This window comes from Felis catus, chromosome B1, assembly GCF_018350175.1.
Source record: "Felis catus isolate Fca126 chromosome B1, F.catus_Fca126_mat1.0, whole genome shotgun sequence".
Classification (NCBI taxonomy): Eukaryota; Metazoa; Chordata; class Mammalia; order Carnivora; family Felidae; genus Felis; species Felis catus.
In genome coordinates this window covers 40,729,186-40,750,531 of record NC_058371.1, presented here as the reverse complement: position 1 = coordinate 40,750,531, position 21,346 = coordinate 40,729,186, and the positions used below count along the sequence as shown (strand labels likewise).

The 21,346-nt window shown below is 39.0% G+C and overlaps 2 protein-coding genes across 5 annotated transcripts in view; one reads left to right on the top strand and one right to left on the bottom strand.

The window, feature by feature from the left end:
* Window positions 1-6,961, bottom strand: part of KAT6A (lysine acetyltransferase 6A) — a 114,325-nt gene extending 107,364 nt beyond the window's left edge. For 2 of the 4 annotated variants that reach the window (XM_023252568.2, XM_023252569.2), the window contains exons 1-2: window positions 6,832-6,961; window positions 3,342-4,258 (exon numbers count right to left, since the gene is read on the bottom strand). In XM_023252568.2, the coding sequence (XP_023108336.2) occupies window positions 3,342-3,941 (600 nt within the window). In that variant the 5' untranslated portion in view covers window positions 3,942-4,258; window positions 6,832-6,961. Of the gene's footprint in view, window positions 1-3,341; window positions 4,259-4,525; window positions 6,044-6,831 lie in introns of those variants that run through there. The other 2 variants (XM_011281498.4, XM_011281497.4) reach the window with 2 other exon arrangements.
* AP3M2 (adaptor related protein complex 3 subunit mu 2) overlaps window positions 6,700-21,346 on the top strand; it is a 110,823-nt gene continuing 96,176 nt past the window's right edge. Inside the window, exon 1 of the mRNA XM_023252570.2 lies at window positions 6,700-6,916. The gene's annotated coding sequence lies outside the window, so the exon portion shown is untranslated. The remainder of the gene's footprint in view (window positions 6,917-21,346) is intronic.

Genomic DNA, 21,346 nt, shown 5'->3' with positions numbered 1-21,346 from the left:
TTTGAAAAGCAAATAAATTTTCAAGAAGCAAGTTGTTATTTAAGCCAGTGTCACACTATCACTCTCACCTATATGCCACAATTCAAGGGAAAGCAACATTTGGTCCAAAATGAAAGCACTCTACTTACAACCATGCAACAAATCCCAAAGTGCAAATCAGAAAATTTCAGTGATAAATAAAATGAAAATTAATAAGCACAGAAATTATCTTTAAGAGAAATAAAATGTCATGTAAACAAAATTATTTTTTTATAGATCGCAGGCACACAAAACTAGATTTTTCATAATCTTTGGTTTCTGATACATTCTTATCACTGATTCAAAGTCAGTTTTAGAATTCATTCTATGATAGAAAGAGAAAAAAGGGACACAAACCAAGAAGGGGTAGGGGGTAGAAGGACATATGGCCTTTCATAATTAGAGAATGTGCTATGGAATTAACACCAAAAATATTCACAACTGTGTACCTGAGTGCAGTGTCAGGCACTGTTGTAACAACTCCCAAGAGGCAGCAGGTAGCTAAAGCTGTTACAAAGATTGGAGCCAGACTGCCCAAGTTCAAATCCCGGCTTTGCCACTTAATATCTCTGCAACTTAGAGAAATTAGTAAACCTCTTTTATGCCTCAGTTTCTTCACTTGTAACATAACAGTACCTACTTCATGGATATGTATGAGAATTAAATGAGTTAATAGATGTATAGCTTTAAAGTAATGCGTGGCATGTAGTAAACACATCAAGTTAAATACACTTATCATAAACTACCACAACCCTAAAGCTAGCTCAGAAATTTCCCTTACAACATAGATTTAACTTTTAGATCATAGTATCCCATGGATTTTCCTATTTATCAGTGTGAAAACACACTTAAGTTCAAGTGTGTTCACAAAAACTCTTAAAAAAAAAAAAAAAAACAACTATTTCTACACAGCTGATCCCACAAAAAGCAGCAAACACTACTCAGTTGCTGAAAATCTAACATACAGTTCTACGGTTCCTTCCAAAGGCTGGTATCTCCAAGCAATAAAAGTTAAAAATTGATACAGAAAAAAATAAAGAGGAACTTGAGATAATGCCAATTCAGTTCCAGAGTGCCTGGCCCACAATAGGTACTCACTCAATAACCATTTGCTGAATTAATTAAGGGCTAAATGTGAAAGTACTTCTGGCCTATCTTTTCCTTTCTCCATCACTGTCAAATACACTCTGTATAATTTTTTTGAGAATATCTAGGTTCATAACAGCAAACCAATCAATTTTTAAAAGAGAAAGGAAAGTACATAAAATACAATAAAAAGAACAAACATATAATCTGTTCAGAGGACTAATTCCTCACCATATTATGATTTTGAATGTGAGCTTTTCTTATCTTTGGGGGAAGTCACTCAGGAAATTCACTACTTAAAATAAGACTATTTAAAAATATATAGCAGATCTCATCAACTCTAACTCCATAGATATCATAAAATTAGTTTTTAATTCAGACCCATACACATATATAGAAGTCTATTCAACAAAACTCAAAATACATTCTTAAATGTATACTCCAAATTTAGTTACTTCGGTTAACAACACTATATATTACGGTTATGTAACCTAAAAGATATTTCTAACTAAAGTCAACCAACAAATCTCTACTGGATTAAGCTTTTTTTTTTTTTTTTTTTTTTTTTTTTTTTTTTTTTTTTTTTTTTTTTTTTAATATAGAGGTCTCAGCCCAACTGCAAAATAAGATGGTTCTCAAGGTCCCCTTTCAAAAGTAAAATCCCAGGGTGACAAAACTTAGATTTGTCCCATAGTGTACTATACTGGCTACCTTTTAAAAATACATACACAATTGATACTTTATATATGGCTAATATTTTCAAAAATTAAAATATCTAATTCAAGCAAGGGAAATTATAGTAAAAGCAAGCACCCAGGTGTTCTGGCAAAAAATTTATAATACCTAATTCACTGATATAACACTGAATTCATTCTAAACTATAAATTGTTTCCTGTTTCCACGCAGTTAACCTGTAAATCATTTGGTAACAATTTTTGGAATCAATCGTTATATTTCACTTAACTTCAGCCATATGTGATCAAGAAACAGCTCTTACAGTAAGAGTTCTTACAGCACTGGACTACAGAGTAAAGCATTTCAGTTATTTGTCCACCTTGAAATTTTAATACCACACTTTTAAATAAAATGCTCAAATGACACACAACCATTCTAACAGAATAATTTCAAGAGTAATAATGGTTAAGATAATGTTTCTATTTCAAAGTTCACTGGGAAAATTGAACCTTAAAATAGATCTCTAAAACTTCATCAAAGAAAAATACTGTTATTTTTCAGTTGCTATTTAAACAAAAATCTATAGCTGGGTTACTAACTGCAATAAATTTAGACTGAACCTCAAGTATTTTTAAACACATGCAGTGTTAACTTTACAATCTTCTCATCCTAGAAGTAGCTTCCATGATCTTAGGCAAAATAAAGATTATTTTACTATTGTATACTAAAATGTGCATTAAGTACTACCACTCTCCCCACAACTACAATTCAGAACACTTGAAATAAATTCACAGCTAAGACACTAGGTCAATGTAAAAAACTGCTACTGACAAAATTCTCTTCATCTCCTAATATCTATTGAAAGGCCAAAATTTGCTGTTTCTTAGCATACTTTTTTAACTGCACAAAATAACAGCATAAAACACAGCACATTACCACTGTGTACCAAAACTCCCAACTCCACAGAACTTTAGGAATACAGAATACTTTTTCCTGACCCATGTAGTTACACCGCTCATAAATAACACTTAGGACTTCATCATATGCAAAGAATACATGACAAAAAGTTAGAATACGACAAAAATAAGAATTGATAAATTTGCTTAGCTACAACTACGGATGGGTCAGGAGACTCAGTCTCACTCCTTCCTAATGGTAATGTGCAAGAAAAAAGAAAAAAAGGAAAAAGGTTCTTAGAGTCACCTGCTTGTTTCAAATCCAAGCCTCGAACATTTAGGAGTGCTCATCAACTTCCAGCAGTAAGATATTCTAAGAACTTATAACAGCCTTAAAGTTGAATGCTACTTTTAAACTCTAATCTAAATCTGTTCTTTTCGGTACATCAATACACTCTGAATGGCAGGTGTCAAATATTTCAAAGTATCAGGGCAACTGGTATCTACTGAATTCCAACAACTTACCAATAAAAAACCAAAGATGATCATTCCCTAAGTCCCCAAACACAAAACTTGAACATAACTTCTACATACTTCCTAGAAACATGACTTTGTAGCATGCTATATCTTCAGCTCTATGAACACTGATGCGTACACCACTCTTACCTTATCCTTTTCATGTGGAAGGAGTGACACTGGAGGTAAAGAGGAAAGAGACTCACAACTCTCTTTCCCATCCACACTGGTTGCTTTAGTGTTGAGCCGATAAAGAGGTCCATCTTTAAGGAGTCTGCCGTGGCCAACGGCTCGTTTAATAGCCAATCGTAACTGCTGGTGAAAGCCAGAGGCAGCGCTGCCTCCAAATAATGCAGACACATCCTTCTGACCTTTCAAAAAACGTTCAATGCTTTTCAAAGTTGAGCCACTGGACTCTGCCAAGCCCTCAACTGCCCGCTTGATCAGTTTATTCCAATCTACGTTTTGTTTATTATCCAATTTTCCATGGTTTCGGGGTTTAGGAAGTGCTATTCGCCCAGGATTATCAGGATCTTTATAGGAATTGAGTCCTTTATTTGAGACTTTTAAAATTGTTCCATCTTTAACACTCAACTCCAATTGTTCTAAAACAGTTTTACGATCCAAGCCATGGGATGAAGACACTGCATTGCATATCCTTTCTTCTGAAGGACGCTGTTTTTGCTTCTTCACTTTTTTGATGGCCTCCAAAATCCACTCCGTATACAGCGGGTTAGCGAGTTTTACCATGGTGAAGGATTCTGTATATCCATAGAGTCGTTATCCCTTATCCTGATGCTGAGTAAGTTTTATACCATGGAAAACAACATTCTCGGAAACTGGGAACCAGTTAACCATAGCATACAAGTTTTCTGGCCTGAGTCCTTCCTCCTTGCACAAAACAGAGTGCCTCCTCACTTTTACTTCAGAAACCAAAACAACCTGTTATTTGAAATGTCTTTACATTTCCCAATAAATTTCTCAATAGCACCACACATGGGTCTCTTCATGAACTTGTAAGAACTCAAGAACATCCCATTCCCAGCAGAAAAATGTGCATCTTATGCCTGAAAAACAATTAAAACAAGATCAGTTTCCTATCAAATCCTACTTTGTAAATAAGCTATAAATGAAACATCCTAATCTTTAAAAACAATCGAATAGCAAATGTTTATTGAGCACCTATAGAGTTTTAACAAGTTTCTATCAACATTCTGAAACAATCATGTATGTATGTAAAGGATTGGAATAAAAATGAAAAAAAGATGAATAATTAGGATACAACAGGTATACAAGATGAGATATACTATGAATGACCTTAGGCTACAACTAACCAGAGGGGTGCTGACTATTCTGTACTCCACAATCTCTGCTCACCAGTCTATGAATTCAAACTCTTCCTTGTCATCTTTCCCCAAGAAACTATTCAGCACTTCAACAAGTATCTGGATTAGTAGAAAGAATCCTGCAATGAAAGTAAGAGTGAATCTTTCATCTTTCAAAATTCCAGACATTCAGACTGCATAAAAACAGTCAATAAAATAAGGAAGAAAACCGTTGAGAAAATTTTAACTATTTTATATAAAAAAAATACCATTTACACAGATCAAGTTCATATTTTAAGTAAACACTGCAAATGGAAACAAAAATATTGAAAATCATCAAGTGTCAGAAGTGCTTAAAGAATTTTAAAATAATCCAATTTCATTCAAATTTCAAGAATAACATGCTGATAGCTTCTCCTAAACCAAACTAAAACACTAATATTCAATATAACGGCAGGAATAACTGTCAAAATGTTCATAACCAAGCTACAGATATAGCAACTAGAAATGAGAAAGGCCCAGAATCACAGGGTTCAAATGCACACACTACATGTCAAATGCACAATATTGCCTGTCGGCAGGTCTAAAGAGAAGATCTCATAGATTCAAGATTTCTGTCCTGAAATGAATGTGAAAGAGTAAAACACAAACACATAAATACGTTGCCTCTCCAGGATCCAAGTCAATATTCTTCTTTCAGACAAAAGAATCTGGCAGATACAGATCTTTTTAAAAATCACCAAAATAACGAATTCTGAAACCAATTAACTTCTTTGCTTCCAAAAATAAATGTAACTTAGGTGATTTTTAGGACGCCTGCTCTTATTTTGAGAAGCATTTACATTACAACCTAAAAAATTATATGAAAAATGGCTCCGCAGCAATTATTCTTAAAATTAATATTAAAACCAAAAGCAAAACTAACAGATATTAGAAAAGCTACAGTGCTATAAACTCTGATAGGAAAGAAAAAGGCTGAAGTAAACACTCAAACTTGAGCCAAGATTTATTTTTAAATTCGCTGGCTAAAAAGAAGCCCCCTGAGACAGCTATGCTTCATTCTGGTGAGAGTCTCGAGAGGATAGAAATCATAGTATTATTACTCCAAGAACGTTCATTACGTAGGCATTAACGCTAAACTGAAGGAGAAGCTACAATCTGAGTTTAAGAAGCCGGGAACGTCCTAATTGATTATGCTCGCAGGTGAAAGAATGAATGACAGCTAGTCATTGTCTCTCAGGCCAGGGTTTTCACCAGTCTCCAGGTCTTCAGACAGTAAAGCGCCTGCAGACTTGAACTTTAACTCTCTGAAAGTACACCAGCGGCTAGAGAAAAACTACTCCTTGCTTCCGACAGTCCTTCCCCGGCCTGGATTCCCCACCCCCAAACACATCTTCGCGCTCTCTTTTTAAAGAGCGAGAAACTTTAAAAACTTCAAACTGCACAACCCTGCAGCTTGCCAACGGGTAGCTTCGCCGTACCCATCAGATGGAAACAGAACCCAAAGACTAAGTTAACAATGAAATCACGTGAAAGAGTTAAGAGCAATGTATCTCCCATTCCCGGTTCCTCCAAATCCTAAGCCCCACAGAGGCCGGTTCAAAGGAGGCGTTTGGGGCACGCAGGCTGCCCAAGAAGCCTGACAGGTCCGGCAGCTCCCGTCCAAACCGGCCGAAGGTTGACAGGCAGCCCGCCGCCTCCCCTCCCAGCGCAGGGGCTGACAGCCCGACAGACACAACACCACACGTGCTGCCTCCTCCGCACCACAACACCCGCCAGCCTGTCACCCCCACTTGCAGCCTCAGCCCCGCTCGGATCTCCGCGCACCCCGCCGGAGCCGGAGAGCGAGCACCCGGGAGCGCGGGCAGCAGGGGCCGCGCCCGGCCTGGGGCAGCGAGCGGCCGGGCGCAGGTGGGGCCGGGGCGGTGGGCGCGCCCCCGAGGGAGAGCGGGCTCGCCGGCACAGCCCAGCCCGAGGCTCCGCGGCCTGGGCCGCTCTCCGCCCGCCCACCCGCCGGCTCCCCGGGGCTGGGCCCGGCCGGCGGGCGGGCGGCGGGGGCGTTGGGCCCGCGAGCGCCGGGCCGGCGGGCGGCGCGCGGGCCGCAAGGCGGGGGGAGCCGGGCGCCGGCCGGGCGCGAGGGGGCGGCCTCGGCGCCCCAGCCCGAGGCCTGGCGCAGAGCAGCGGGAGGCGGCGCAGGCCGCGGCGGGGCCTGCAGCGGCCCGCCGACCCCGCGAGGCGGCGGAGCCGGCTCCGGAGCGGCTCAGCCTCGGGCTCGACGGCCAGGGGCAGTCGCCGGAGGCTCCTCGGCTACTTACCGGGGGAGAAGAGAGCCGGGATCCCGGAGCCCCGGGCCGGACCGCGGAGATGCCCCAAACTGACACGGCCGCCATCTTGGAGACAGTGAGCTCCGGCCGGGGGGAGGGGAGGCGAGGCGGCGGAACAGCCGCGGGGGGAGGGGAAGCGTCGCGAGGGAACGGCTGCCTGGGGGAGGGAGCGGTAACAGCCTGGGAGGGAGGCGTGGGGGAAGGAGAAGGGGGAGCACGAGAGGGGGGCGGGCGAGGAGCGGGAAGAGCTGCGCCGAGAGCCGGGAAAGGCCGGAGGGCGGGGCGGGACAGGAGGGAAGAGCCGGCCGGGCAGGTCACGTGGGGCCGGTACAAAAGGCCAAAGCCAAAGTGGGAGGAGGACCTGATGGGGCTGGAGGCCAAGAACTGGGGGTTCCTTCTTGTCTTTCTCACGCGGTTAGGTCAGGCAGATAGCGGGAAAAGGAAATGGTGTATCCCCATTACACAGCTGGGGAAACTGAGGGCAGGCGCATGGGTGGGGTGGCTTCAGTATGGCACGGAAATCCGGTAGCCAGACTATCTGAACTCCTGATGATGTCTGTTTACAGTTAGCAGATCCTCCCTCCCCACTTCTGTGCTCACACCCCACTTCCACAGTAACTCTCCCGGAACCCGAGGTCAAGAGCTGGGGGAGTGGGGAGGGGACAAAGAGCGGGGAGGAAGTTGCCTCCCTTTATCATTCCCTTTTGGCTCCCATCACACCCCACACATGTCACCCTACTGTAGGAAAAAGAGTAGGTGCAATGAGGAGGGAGGAGAGGGTGGAAACTTAGACACTCGTGTGAAGCCCTTTCACCACAATGACTTCATCCTCCCCACATCCGAGAGGCTTGTTGGACCTTACCAAGCCGTTTTTAAAAGAAACAGCAAAGACTCAGGTCCAGTGACTTACACAAGGTCACACAGCTCTTTTGTGGCACACATCTGAGTTTCAAGGCTTAATCTCTTTTGTTCCAGTGCTTGTCTTCTACCCATTCGCTATGCAGAATTGCTCTTTTCCAAATTGAAAGCTGAACCACGAACTGGCACTTTTCATGGCCTGTCTTCTGGTGGCATGTATGTTTCTTTGTCTTATCTCTCATCTAGTAAACTCCTTGAGGCAGAAATTGAGTCATACGTTTTGTTTTGTTTTGTTTTGTTTCTGCAGTAAATGACAAAAAGACATACTAAATGCTTAATAATTCTTAGTGGAAGTGTATTCCTGCTACTGGACTTTTAACTGCTGTGTACCCCTCTGTATAAACTGTCCTCCCCATACCTCATGTTATCTCAGCGTTCCCTTGTAAAACCACCCTCTCACTCACTGCCTTAATTTTAATGTGTATCTCCTTTCTGAACTCTTATAGTATTCACCATTTGCCCTATTCCTTTGGCACTTGATACATTGCTCTTGCGTACATTTAATGACTCTATTCCCAAACATATGCTCTTCTGCGATGCCTCTTTGCATCTCCAGCAGCATAGTCTTGTACAAGCAGTACAGACTCAAAAAAAAAAAAAAAAAAAAAATTAGAGGCGCCTGGGTGGCTCAGTTAAGCCTCCAACTCTTGATTTTGGCTCAGGTCATGATCTCACGTTCCTGGGATGGGGCTCTGCACTGACACCACGGAAACTGCTTGGGATTCTATTCTCTCTCTCTCTCTCTCTTCCTCCCTACCCCGCACTCACTAGCTGTCTCAAAATAAATACACATTTAAAAAAATGTTGCTAGTGAATGAAAATTTTTTCAGCCACTAAAAAACGATGGATTTTTTACCCCCAACACAAGCCCTGCCTTGTTTATTCCTGGACCTCTACTTTCCTTTCTCTATAGCTTTTCTCCATTCCAATCCTTAGCCTTATTGTTCTACACTACAGACTGTCTAGATCATTCAGTAATAACATAACATATATCTTCAGATGATAGCCGAGCCAACTCAATACCCAATACCGACACTGATAACTAAGTGTGGTGTGGTGAGACTTACTGAATCACCATTCATCACTTATATCCAAGCCATGTCCCCAAATGAGGAGAGAAATTTTGGGACACAAGATAATCTATAGAAAGGATATTTTCCATCTTGGATGAATCAGACAGATGTACTCTCAAGTAAAATGGGAGCCATTATAAAGGAAATACATCCAGGAAAAAAAAAAAAAGTAGTGTTGGGTGGAGGGGAAAAATGAGTTCTTCATTTGAGACTTGTATGTGGTCTTCACAAGAAAAACAATACAGAGATGAGTTGTGTTTGCTTTGGACAATTTGAAAGAAAACTAACTCATAGCCAATCCTGTGAAAAGACTAAACTGGAGTTTAGGCACACAGTAGCAAAAATTTAAAACCATTTGCAACAACAAAACACAGTTTAGCATTTCAAAAAGCTTCCATAGAGAATCTTTGCTTTTACATTTGCATAATGTAATGGTGCATTCAGGTCTTCTCAAAATAAAAGTTTTGCAACAAAGATTAAAGTCCTTACCTTTTGCATGTTAAAAAACAACCCCAGACTTGAAAGGACAGTTTGTCTCTTTTGCTTTTTTTTTTTTTTTAACATTTATTTATTTTTGAAAGAGAGAGAGACAGAGCACTAGTGGGGAAAGGGCAGAGAGAAGGAGACACAGATTCCAAAGCAGGCTCCAGCCTCTGAACTGTCCCACGGAGCCCGACATGGGGCTCGAACCCACGAACCGTGAGATCATGACCTGAGCTTAAGTCAGATGCTTAACTGACTGTGCCACCCAAGTGCCCCCAGTTTTTCTTGGTTAAACTTTATGCAGAATTCAGCCTTGTGGCATTGGCAGCTGAAAGTTACTTACCTCTTCCACATTTTGCTCTAGGAGTTCTGACTTTTCAGTTGTATTTGTTAACTACATTTTACGCAGAGTTAAGCCAAACCTAAAATTGGAGAGCTGTTCTATCCTTGTTTCAACAGGAAAAGCTTTAGTCCATTTATATTTAATATAATTGCTGCTGTATTTGGATTTATACATGCCATCTTACTAGGTATTCCTTTTGCCCACTTATTTACATCCCTTATTCTGTTCTTTCTTGCCTTCTTTTGAATTAAAATATTTTCAATATGCCATTAATCTCCTCTATTAACTTCTTAATTACACATTATCCTATTTTTTTAAATAACTATTTTTTTAATGTTTATTTATTTTGGCAGGGGAGGGCAGGGGCAGGGAGAGAGGGAGACAGAGGATCCAGGGCAGGCTCTGCACTGACAGCAAAGAGCCTGATGCAGGGCTCGAACTCACAAACTGTTACATCATGACCTGAGCTGAAGTAGGACATTTAACAGACTGAGTCACCCAGATGTCCCTTAATTACACATTCTCTTAGAAGTCTTACATTACAACATGCCTGTTTTACTTATTACACTATATTATAAATGACTACTTTTACCACTTCCCCAAGAATGCTAAAACCTTAGAATACTGTGCTCCCACTTACCCCTTCCTCTTTTTTGTTTATTGTTGTTATGGATTTTAATTGCACATATATTTTAAGCCATGCAAGATTTTATAATCAGTGTTCTGTACAGTCAGTACTCATTATGTTTACCTACACATTTACCCATTATTTACACCTTGTTCCAATATGCATTTATGTGCTTCTGAATGGAATTTTTGCCTTGTGTTTGAATAATTCTTGTGTTCAGAGCAGGTCTGCTGGTGACAAGTTCTCTCCATTTTTGTTTGCCTACAAACTTCATTTTATCCTTAATATATTTACTGAGTATAGTAATTCTAGTTTAGCATTCTGATTTAGCAAGTTTTCTTCCCCCCAGCACTTTGAAGATGTCCTCTGGTTTCCATCATTCTTTTGTCACTCCTTTGAAAAATAACATCTTTTGGGGTGCCTGAGTGGCTCCTTGGTTAAGCATCAGACTTTGGTTCAGGTCATGATCTCACAGTCACAACACTGAGCCCTGCATTGGGTGAGCTCCAGCCCCACTTCAGGTAAACCCCACTTCTCTCTCTCTGTCTCTCCCTCTGTCTCCCTCTCTGTCCCCTGTGGGATTCTCTCTCTCTGCCCCTCCCTCACTTGCACCCCCTTTTTCTCTCAAAAAGAAAGGAAGAAAGAAAGAAAGAAATGTCTTTTTTCCTCTAGCTCCTTTTAGTATTTTTTTTCTTCAGTTTTCAACAGTTTTCCTGTGATATGTCTAGATGTGGTTTTCTTTGTATGTATCTCACTTGGGTTCTTGAGTGGGATGAGTACCTCTCATGGCATTCCTTGAATCTATGGCATAATATCTTTTACCTGTTTTGGAAAATTCTTGGTCACTATCTTCCCATCTCTCTTTTCCTTTTAGGATTTCAGTTATACATATGTCAGAATTTTTCACTCTTTACCATCTGTATTGCCTGTCATCTTTTTTGCCTCTTTTTGCATGAGTCTGTATATGATGTACCTATCTATCTAAATTTTCTCTTCAATCTGTTGAGTTCTTAATATTGGTCATTGTATTTTTAAGTTCTAGAATTTCCATATTTTTTTTTAATAAAATCAATGCATTTGGAGAAATTCTCCATCTTTTTATTTATGTTCTCCACTTTTGCCTATACTTTCTTGATATATCAATCCTAGCAATTTTAAACCTCATTCTGATCATTACAATAGCTAGATCTTCTGTGGGTCTATTTCTATTGTATATACTTTCCATTTGTTTTTGGTCATTTTGTTTTTACTGGCTCTTGGCCTGCCTGGTACTTTTTAATAGAATGCCACACATTAAGTATGAAAAATCACAGAAGCTCTGGATAGTATTACCTTCATTTAGAGAGGGTTCACTCTGTCCCTTACAAAGTAGTTGGAGTGAGACCTGAACACCTTAATCAGAAACTGAACTAACTTGAGGTTGGGTTTTGGCAAGGCTTAGTCCACCTCTGTTTTGCTGCTTTTCCTGTCACACAACTCTGCAGGTGTTCAACTGAGAGTCCTGTGTGTTCCCTGGGGTCCTTGGCCCCAGTGAATACTCAAGTCTAATCCTTGTTTTCTCAGAACAAAAAACTCCACTCTGCTTTTCAGAGGTTTTCTGCCTGGTAGCTTAGCTTTCTTTCTCATGCATCTTCAGAATTTGGCAAGTCCCCTGTGGGAAACTAGCAGAGTATTAGGCTCGTTCACTCTCCTTTCTCCCTGGGAATCTGGCCCTTCTGGTCTTTAAGTGTTGTCTCTCCATCCTTGCTTAATGGCCCAAATTCCTGCCTGTGTCTTTGCCTCTTGGGGCCTTTTTCTTTGCTCTGTTCCAAAACTCAGGTGGTCTGATGCCCAGAATTTTCCTGAGGGACAAAGGTGCTAAAGAATATCATATCACCTCTAGGTTTAGATTCCCTTCTTTAAGATTGTGTCCTCTTGAGTCCTGGTTGCCTCAGCTGCTTGCTGATGCCTCCAAATAGATGTTTTATATTGTATCTGCTCACTTAATTATTTTAAGTTGGATCATTATTGGTTGGCTGTAATTACTCCATCATACTCAGAATGAGGAAAAGTTTTAAAAATGAAAAACGTCTGTCCTTCCTTTTAATTAGAAGAATGTCTGAACAAGCCTTTCCTAAAGTATCAAGATACAGTTTCCAACTGTGTGTATATCAGAATCATGTGAGTACTTTTTAATAAGTAAAGATTCCAGAATTCCATACCAGACCTACTGAATTAGAGTTTTTGAGAGTGAGATGAATTTGGCCCTCTATTTTTAAAAACTCTCTAGGTAAGAACTTCTGTTCTAACCATGATTGAATAATGGGGACTGGATTCATCCTCCCCTCAAAAACAACTAGAAAACCTGGCAAAATAAATGAAACAATGGTTTTCAGATATTGGATAACAGCATAAGACAGTGATCACTAAAACATAGAGAAGTAAACAATTGAGCTATATAATTGTTCCAGCCAACTCCTTTGAGAAGGTTTCTAGGCCATAGCACAGAGAGTGGGGACCCAAGAGCTCACAACAGTGCTGAGTTGAGGAGGCTAATATCAGAACTGAGGGAAACCAAGACAGCTAACATTTGCAAGACAGACAAACAGAAAGGAAGAAGATGCATGGATACAGAATTCAGTATCTACAGAGGAGTCCTTTTGATTCTGTGGATGAACACTGATTTGTACCTTTTCGAGGAGAAACTAATTGAGGAAAAGAATCACCAAAAAAGGGTGGTGAATTACCAAAAGAATCACCAAAAAAGGTAAAACAATTCCCAGAATACCCATATGGATGGAAAGAGTACCTGTTTCCAAAAGCCAGGATAGAAAAACCTTTAAACATTTATGGCCTTAGGTACAGTCCTCAGGAGGACTTAATGTTATCCCTCAGTATGAATTTTTCCTATATTAAGGGCTGGTAGAGAGATTTGAAGAAATAATGGCTGTAATATTCCCAAATTGAATAAAAACTATCAACCCACAAATCCAAGGAGTTCAATGAACACCAAACAGAATAAACAAAGTCACAACCACTCCAAGGCATATTTTAGTAAAATTGCTGAAAACCAATGATAAAGAGAAAAATCTTAACAATTGCCAGGGGGAAAAAAAAAGACATGATATATATAAAGCAACAAAGAATTATACCCAGCTTCTCATTAGAAACTATACAACCAAGAAGAAAATTTTTAAAATATTTTGGGGCACCTGGGTGGCTCAGTTGGTAGAGTACCCGACTTCGGCTCAGGTCATGATCTCGCAGTTCGAGGGTTCAAGCCCCATGTCAGGCTCTGTGCTGACAGCTCAGAGCCTGGAGCCTGCTTTGGATTCTGTGTCTTCCTCTCTCTGCCCCTTCCCCACTCATGCTCTGTCTCTCAAAGATGAATAAACATTAAACAAAATTTTTTTAATACCTTTACATTTCAGAAAGATAAAAAAGAACAAACTATAATTCTTTATTCAGTAAAAATATCTTTCAGAAATGAAGGGAAAACAGAGATTTTCAGACCAAAAAAAACGCTAAGACAGCTTATCACTAGCTGACTTCAACTGCCAGAAATGTTGGAAAATTTTCTTCAGAAAGAAGAGAAAAGGATATATCTTTTATTAGATGGAAATTTGGATTTATGGAAAAGTATTAAGTGTCCTGGAAATGAGAAATGTGTGGATAAGTATATATCTATATATTTTTAAAATTTAAATCTGTTTATAAGATTGATTTTTAAGGCAAATTAATAATAATGTCTGTGGAGTTTAAAACTCATGTAGAAGTGAGGTTGAGATGCAGTTGTCTGGGGAAGTGGTTGCAAGGTTTTACCATGTACATGCAATGGTATACTATTTGAAGGTAGGGTGAGGTAAGACAAAGATGCATACTGCTAACTCCAGAGCGACCCCTAAAGTAATAATAATAATAACAATAATAAAAGTAAGATATACCTAATAGGCCAATACTAGAAATAGAGTTACAAAATTACAGAATCTAAAAGATTCTAAGAAAAAAGGAGAAAAGCACAGATGAGACAAATAGGAAACTATAGCAAAATGATAGATTTTAAACTCAACCATATTAGCAGTTATATTAGATATAAATGGTATAAAATATCCAATTAAAAGGTACAGATTATTGGGGCACCTGGCTGGCTCAGTTGGTAAAACATCCAATCTCAGAGTCGCGAGTTTGAGCCACATATTGGGGGCAGAGATTACTTTTAAAAAAAGAAATTTAAAAGGTACAGATTATTAGATTGGATAAAAGCATGAACCAAATATATGATGTCTATAACAAACAATTTATTTTTAAGTTTAGAGAGAGAACATTAGCAGGGGTGAGAGGTAGAGGGAGAGAGAGAATCCTAAGCAAGCTCTATGCAGACAGAGGACATGGGGCTTGATCCCATGACCCTGAGCTAAAATCAAAAGTAAGAGGCTCAACCAAATGAGCCACCCAGACGTCCCTGTAAGGACTAAATTTTAAGTAAAAATACACAAGTAGCTTGGATTAAAAGAATGGGGAAAGATATGCAAAGCAAATGCTAGTGAAAAGAATGCTAAAATTGCTACATATAATATTAAAAAAAGGTATATTTTGGAACAGGGAATATTATCAGGAATAAAAAAAGATACTTTAGAATGACAAAAGAGTTCATTCATCAAGAGGACATTAACAATCTAAACGTACAGTTGACTCCTGAGCAATACTGGGTTTAGGGGTGCCAACCCATGCAAACTCAAAACTCTGTGTATAACTTTTGACTCTCCAAAAACTTAACTACTAACAGCCTGACTGGAAGCCTTCCTAACAACATGAACAGTCATGAACCCTCAAATAACACATATTTTGTATGTTATATGTATTATATACTGTATTCTTTTTTTTTTAATGTTTATTTTTGAGAGAGCAAGACAGAGTGCAAATGGGGGAGGGGCAGCAGGAGAAGGAGACACAGAATCTGAAGCAGGCTCCAGTCTCCTGGCTGTCAGCCCAGAGTCCAACACGGGGCTCAAACCCATGAACCATGAGATCATGACTTGCGTTGAAGTCAGACAATTAACAGAGTGAGCTACCCAGGCACCCTTATATACTGTATTTTTACAATAAACTAAGCTAGGATAGGGTGCCTGAGTGGCTCAGTTGGTTAAGCCTCTGACTTCAGCCCAGGTAATGATCTTGCAGTTTGTGAGTTTGAGCCCCACATCAGGCTCTGTGCTGACAGCTCAGAGCCTGAAGCCTGCTTCAGATTCTGTGTCTTCCTCTCTCTCTCTGCCCCTCTCCCACTCACACTCTGTCTTTCTCTCTCTCAAAAATAAATAAGGATAAAAAAATTGTTTTTAAATGTAAAAATAAAGTAAGCCAAGGAAAAGAAAACATTATTGAGAAAATCATAAAGGAGGCACCTGGGTGGCTCAGTCCATTAATTGTCCAACTCTGGCTTAGGTCATGATCTAACTCACGGTTCTTGAGTTCAAGCCCCACAGCTCAGAGCCTGGAGCCTGCTTCAGATTGTGTCTCCCTCTCTCTCTGCCCCTCCCCCGCTTGTGCTCTGTCTCTCTCTCTCTCTCTCTCTCTCTCTCTCTCTCTCAAAAATAAACATTTAAAAAAAAGAAAATCATAAAGAAGAGAAAGTACATTTTAAAATATTTTTTTAATATTTTTATTTTGAGAGAGAGAGAGCTCAAGCAGGGGAGAGGCAGAGAGAGAGGGAGAGAGAGAATCCCAAGCAGGCTCCATGCATCAGCAGAGAGTCCAATGTGGGGCTCGAACTCACAAACCATGAGATCATGACCTGAGCTGAAACCGTAAGTCAGACACTTAACTGATTGAGCCACCCAGGTACCCCGAGAAGATATATTTATAATACTGTACTGTATTTATTGGTACTGTAAATTTACATCTTCTGATTATGTCTCTCAGTACCTACATCAATATTGTCTTATATGATACAAAACACTGTGGATGTTATACATATTATTAACAGTAGATGTCAAAAATAAAATGATAATGTGAAAAAGAAATTCATATTTATTTACAGGTATAATGATTCATGGATTGATAACAGAAGTAGCAATATGATTGCCATAATCAATACAATATGCCTACTATAATCAATCAATCAATCAATAACAATTGCTTCACAGTACCCTAGCCTATACATTAATGAATGAATTATTATACAATATTTATGGCATATAGTATTACCATCATATTTATAATGCAGTATTGGAAACATTGTTATACTTTTTAAAAACCACTTATTGGTGATGATATGCTGATAGTTTCTTCAACTACGAGAGAGGTGTACTATATAGTGATGTAATTCTTTGAAAGCAAAATTATAAAAAAGAAAACTAGCAAATTATTAATTTTATACTAAATATCACTTTGTGCCTATGTGAGGATAGGCTATTCACTCTTCCATACGAGCCTTACACATGATTTTTTTTTTTTTATTAAGTAGACTCCTCACTCACTATGGCACTTGAACTCATAACCCTGAGATCAAGACTCACATTTTGTTCCAACTGAGCCAGCCAGAACCCCTGCACCTGATATTTTACACCATGAATACTTAGGTGATGACAGTGATGATAACACAAAAAAGGTCTCTTGCAATTCTCACTGTACAGTTATTAGATTTTCACACAAAGATACACACACATATACAACAGATAGGTTTATTAGCTGTATGGCATGATTATTATTATTTATTTATTTTCTATTAAGTGAAGGTGGATCATCATGAAGGCTTTCATTGTCATCGTCTTTTGTTGGGAGGGCTGAGGAGGAGGAGGAAGAGAAGAGTTTGGTCTTGCTGTGTCAGGTTTGGCAGAGGGGGAAGAGGTGGAAGATGCGGAAGGAGGCAGGAGAGAAAGACATGCTCAGTGTACCTTATAGAAATGCATCATAATTTCTGACTGTTTTGCTCTTTTATTTCTCTAAAAAGTTGCTATATGATACCAATCCTTCTTCCACCAATCCTTCTTCCCATAAAAGGGTCCATGTTGTAAACGAAGTCAAAAGTAGTCCTAAATAATCAGAAGGCTTGTGCCAAATTGTCTAATGTCAATTTGATTTCTGGCACTGCTTGTTCTACCTCTCTTTTCTCATTGTCTGGCACTGGTTCAGAAACACTCATCTCCATCAAATCATCTTCTGTTAATTCCTCTGGGATGGTATCTATTAGCTCTTGAATTTCTCCAAGATCCGGATCTTGAGACACTTCACCAACCCCCTCCCCCCGACCCCACCCCACCCCCCATTATTGGCCATATCCACAGTCCTTGATTTCCTTGATTGGCTCTGTTGTAAATCCTGTGAAGTTATGCAGAGCATCTGGACTCAGTCAGTTTTCTCCAGCAGGAACTTAACTGTTTCAGGCTTAATGGCTTTCACAGCTTTTTCTATAACAGCAATGGCATCTTCAGTCATGTAATCCTTTCAGACTTCCATGATGTTCTCTGTCAAAGTTCTCTTCCATAACATTGACAATCCTTTTCATAGAGTACCGTGCCTTAATGGTCCTTATGCCCCCCAATCTAGAGACCGAATTAGAGATGTTCTGTTTTGGAGCAAGTAGACCACTTCTATACCTTTGGCATTGAATTCATTAGGTTCTGAGTGGGCAGGGGCATTGTCCAATAGCAGAAGAACCTTAAAAGGCAGTCTCTACTGGCAAAGTACTTTCTAACTTCAGGGACAAAGCATCAATGGAACCAATCAAGAAAAGGGATTCTTATTGTCCCAGACTTCTTGTTGTACATCCAAAAGATTGGCAGCTGGTATTTATCTTTGCTCTCCAAGGCTTAGGGTTTGACATTTTTAGTCAAACCTCTTTCTGAAATATCAAACCATCCTTTGCTGGCATTAAATTCCCCAGCTTTAGATCCTTCACCTTCCTTTTGCTTTGAGTTGTCATATAATAACTTCAGTTTTCCCCCAAACCTATTAGAGTCTGTGGGTATGCCTTATAGCAATTCAGTACTCACATTAAAGTTGCATTTTCAATACAGGAGGAAAAGGCATTTCATGCCTTCTGGAATAGCTGCAGCAATGGCTTCAGGAATTTCCTTTTCTTTTTTTTTTACAATGGTCCTTACATTGGATTCATTTATCTTGAAATGGTGAGCAATTGCAGCTGCAGACCTCAATCTACCACATGTATCAAGCAATTCAACTTTTTCTTGTAATGTCATGACTTATCTCTGCTTCTTGGGAGCACTTCCGACATCACCAAGTGGAGCTTTGTATGGGTCCTATGGTGTTATTCAGTTTACAGTATTGCACTAAACACAATGAAAAATACACGAGAACTATAAGAAATCACTTTTTACTGTGATACAAAATTTACTGGAGAGTCAAACTGTTCACACGGAGATGATTAGCATCACACGGTGTTTTAAGGGACTACTTGCAACACTTCAGCTCACAATAGCAACAGGAGGTGACTACAAAATTATTACGGTGAACAGTATATACTGCAGTTAATTGTATGCAGCTATGATTTAGTATGGCATCTTCATGTTTGTTTACATTTCTCTCAACCAACTGGCACCTTGTTAGGTCTGTTAAGTGTTGGTGTGCATAAATTTAGATGAATTTTAACTTTTTATAATTTGGATATATTTTATGGCAGTAAATGATAAAATAGACTAGTATCTACATACATTTTTTGTATTCATGACATACCTTTTTCTTAATTGTTTTGATATTTCTAAGCTTTACAAACCTCAAATTTCCAAAAAATTGTCCAACATATTTGTTTAAAAAAATTCACATAAGGGGGTGTCTGGGTGGCTCAGTCAGTTGAGCGTCCAACTTCAGCTCAGGTCATGATCTCGTGGTTGGTGATTTCCAGCCCCGTGTCGGGCTCTGTGCTGACAGCTCAGAGCCTGGAGTCTGCTTCAGATTCTGTGTCTTCCTCTCTCTCTGCCCCTCCCCTGCTCATGCTCTGTCTCTCTCTGTCTCAAAAATAAATAAAACATTAATAAATAAATAGATAAATAAATATTTAAAAAATTAACATATAAGTGGACTCATGTAGTTCAAACTGTGCTGTTAGAGGGTCAACAATATTTGAAATTAGTTTCAACAGACATTCAAAATGCTGAAGCAAAACATGAAAGAAATGAAAAGAGAAATAGACGGATCTACAATTATAGTTAAACCTTTCAACATCCTATATCAGTAACTGATAAAAATCAGTGAAAGAAAATGAGTAATGATATGGAATCCTTGGAAAACATTGTCAACTAATTGAGACTTATAGAACATCATACTCAACAAAAGAACAATCCATGTTCTCTGCTAGTGCACACAAAATATCACCAAGATGGACTATATTCTGGGTCATAAAACAAGTTTCAGTAAATCTAAGAGGATTAAAACTATATAAAGTATTACCTCTGATAAAAATAAAATTAAACTGGATATTAACCACAGAAATTTATCTTGAAAAGCAGTAAATATTTGCCAATTAACCACATATGGATCAAAGAAGAAACCACAAAAGAAATTAGAAAATGTTTTATTGAATGAAAATGAAAAGAAACATATCAAAATGTGTGGAGTCCAGCTAAAGTCAGTGCTTAGAAGACAATTTAGAGCATTAAATGGTTATATTAGAAGAGAAGAATTGTCTCAAATCAATTAGCAAGTCATCTACGTTAGGAAATTAGAAAAAGAAGAGCAAAAGAGCAAATACCCTCCCCCCCCCATTGTAAGCAGAAAGGAGGAAATAATAAAAGGTGCAATTGACAGAATGGAAAGCAGAAAAGCAATGAAAAAATAAAATAAATGAAACTAAGGGCATGTTGAAAATATTTAGAAAACCATTATAAGAAGATTGACTAGCAAAACAAAGAGAGAAGACTTGAATGAACAATATAAAAAAATGAAAGGGGAGACATAACCACAGATCCTCCATACAATAAAAGAACAATAAGGAATATTATGAACAACTGTAGGCTAATACATTCGACAAGTTGGATTGAAAGACATAATCTACTACAGGTCACACAAGAAGGAACAGATAATTTGAATAACCCTACATCTATTAAAGGAATGGAATTAATAGTTTAAAAACCTGCAAAGATATTTCAGGCATATATGGTCTCACTGGTAAATTCTACAAACAAACAAACAAACAAACAATAAATAAAACCAACTCCACATGAGTTTTTCCAGAAAACTGAAGGGATGAGAATATTCCCAAACTCATTTTCTGAGGTCAGATGACTCTAATTCCAACACAAAAAACATTACTAGAAAAGGAATTTCCTTCATGAACATAGATGCATAGATCCAAAACTCTCTTAAAATTTTTAGTGAATTGAATCTGACTGTATATAAAATAGATAATGTATCGTGACCAATTGGGTTTATCCCAGGAATGTAAGGCCAGTTTAACATTTAAAAATCAATCAATGTAATTCACCTCAGTAGCAGACTAAAAAAGAAAAATTATATGATCATCTCAATAGATACAGAAAAAGTATTTCACAAAGTCCAGCATCTCTTCCTAATAAAAATCTCTCAGCTAATTAAGAACAGGAGGAAAAATTCCAAAACCAGACAGAGACCACACTAAAAAGAACTATAGACCAATTTCCCTGATGAACATGGATGCAAAAATCCTCAACAAGATATTAGCCAACTGGCTCCAACATTAAAAAAATTATTCACCACAACCAAGTGGAATTTATACCTCGGATGCAGGGCTGGTTCAATATCTGCAAAACAATTAACGTGTCTCATCACATCTCTAAAAGAAAGGACAAGAACCATATGACCCTCTCGATAGATGCAGAGAAAGCATTTGACAAAATACAGCATCCTTTCTTGATAAAAACCCTCAAGAAAGTAGGGATAGAAGGAGCATACCTCAAGATCATTAAAGCCATATATGAATGACCCAATGCTAATATCATCCTCAATGGGGAAAAACTGAGAGCTTTCCCCCTAAGGTCAGGAAGAAGACAGGGATGTCCACTTTGGCCACTGTTATTCAACATAATATTGGAAGTCTTAGCCTCTGCAATCAGACAACACAAAGAAATAAAAGGCATCCAAATCGGCCAG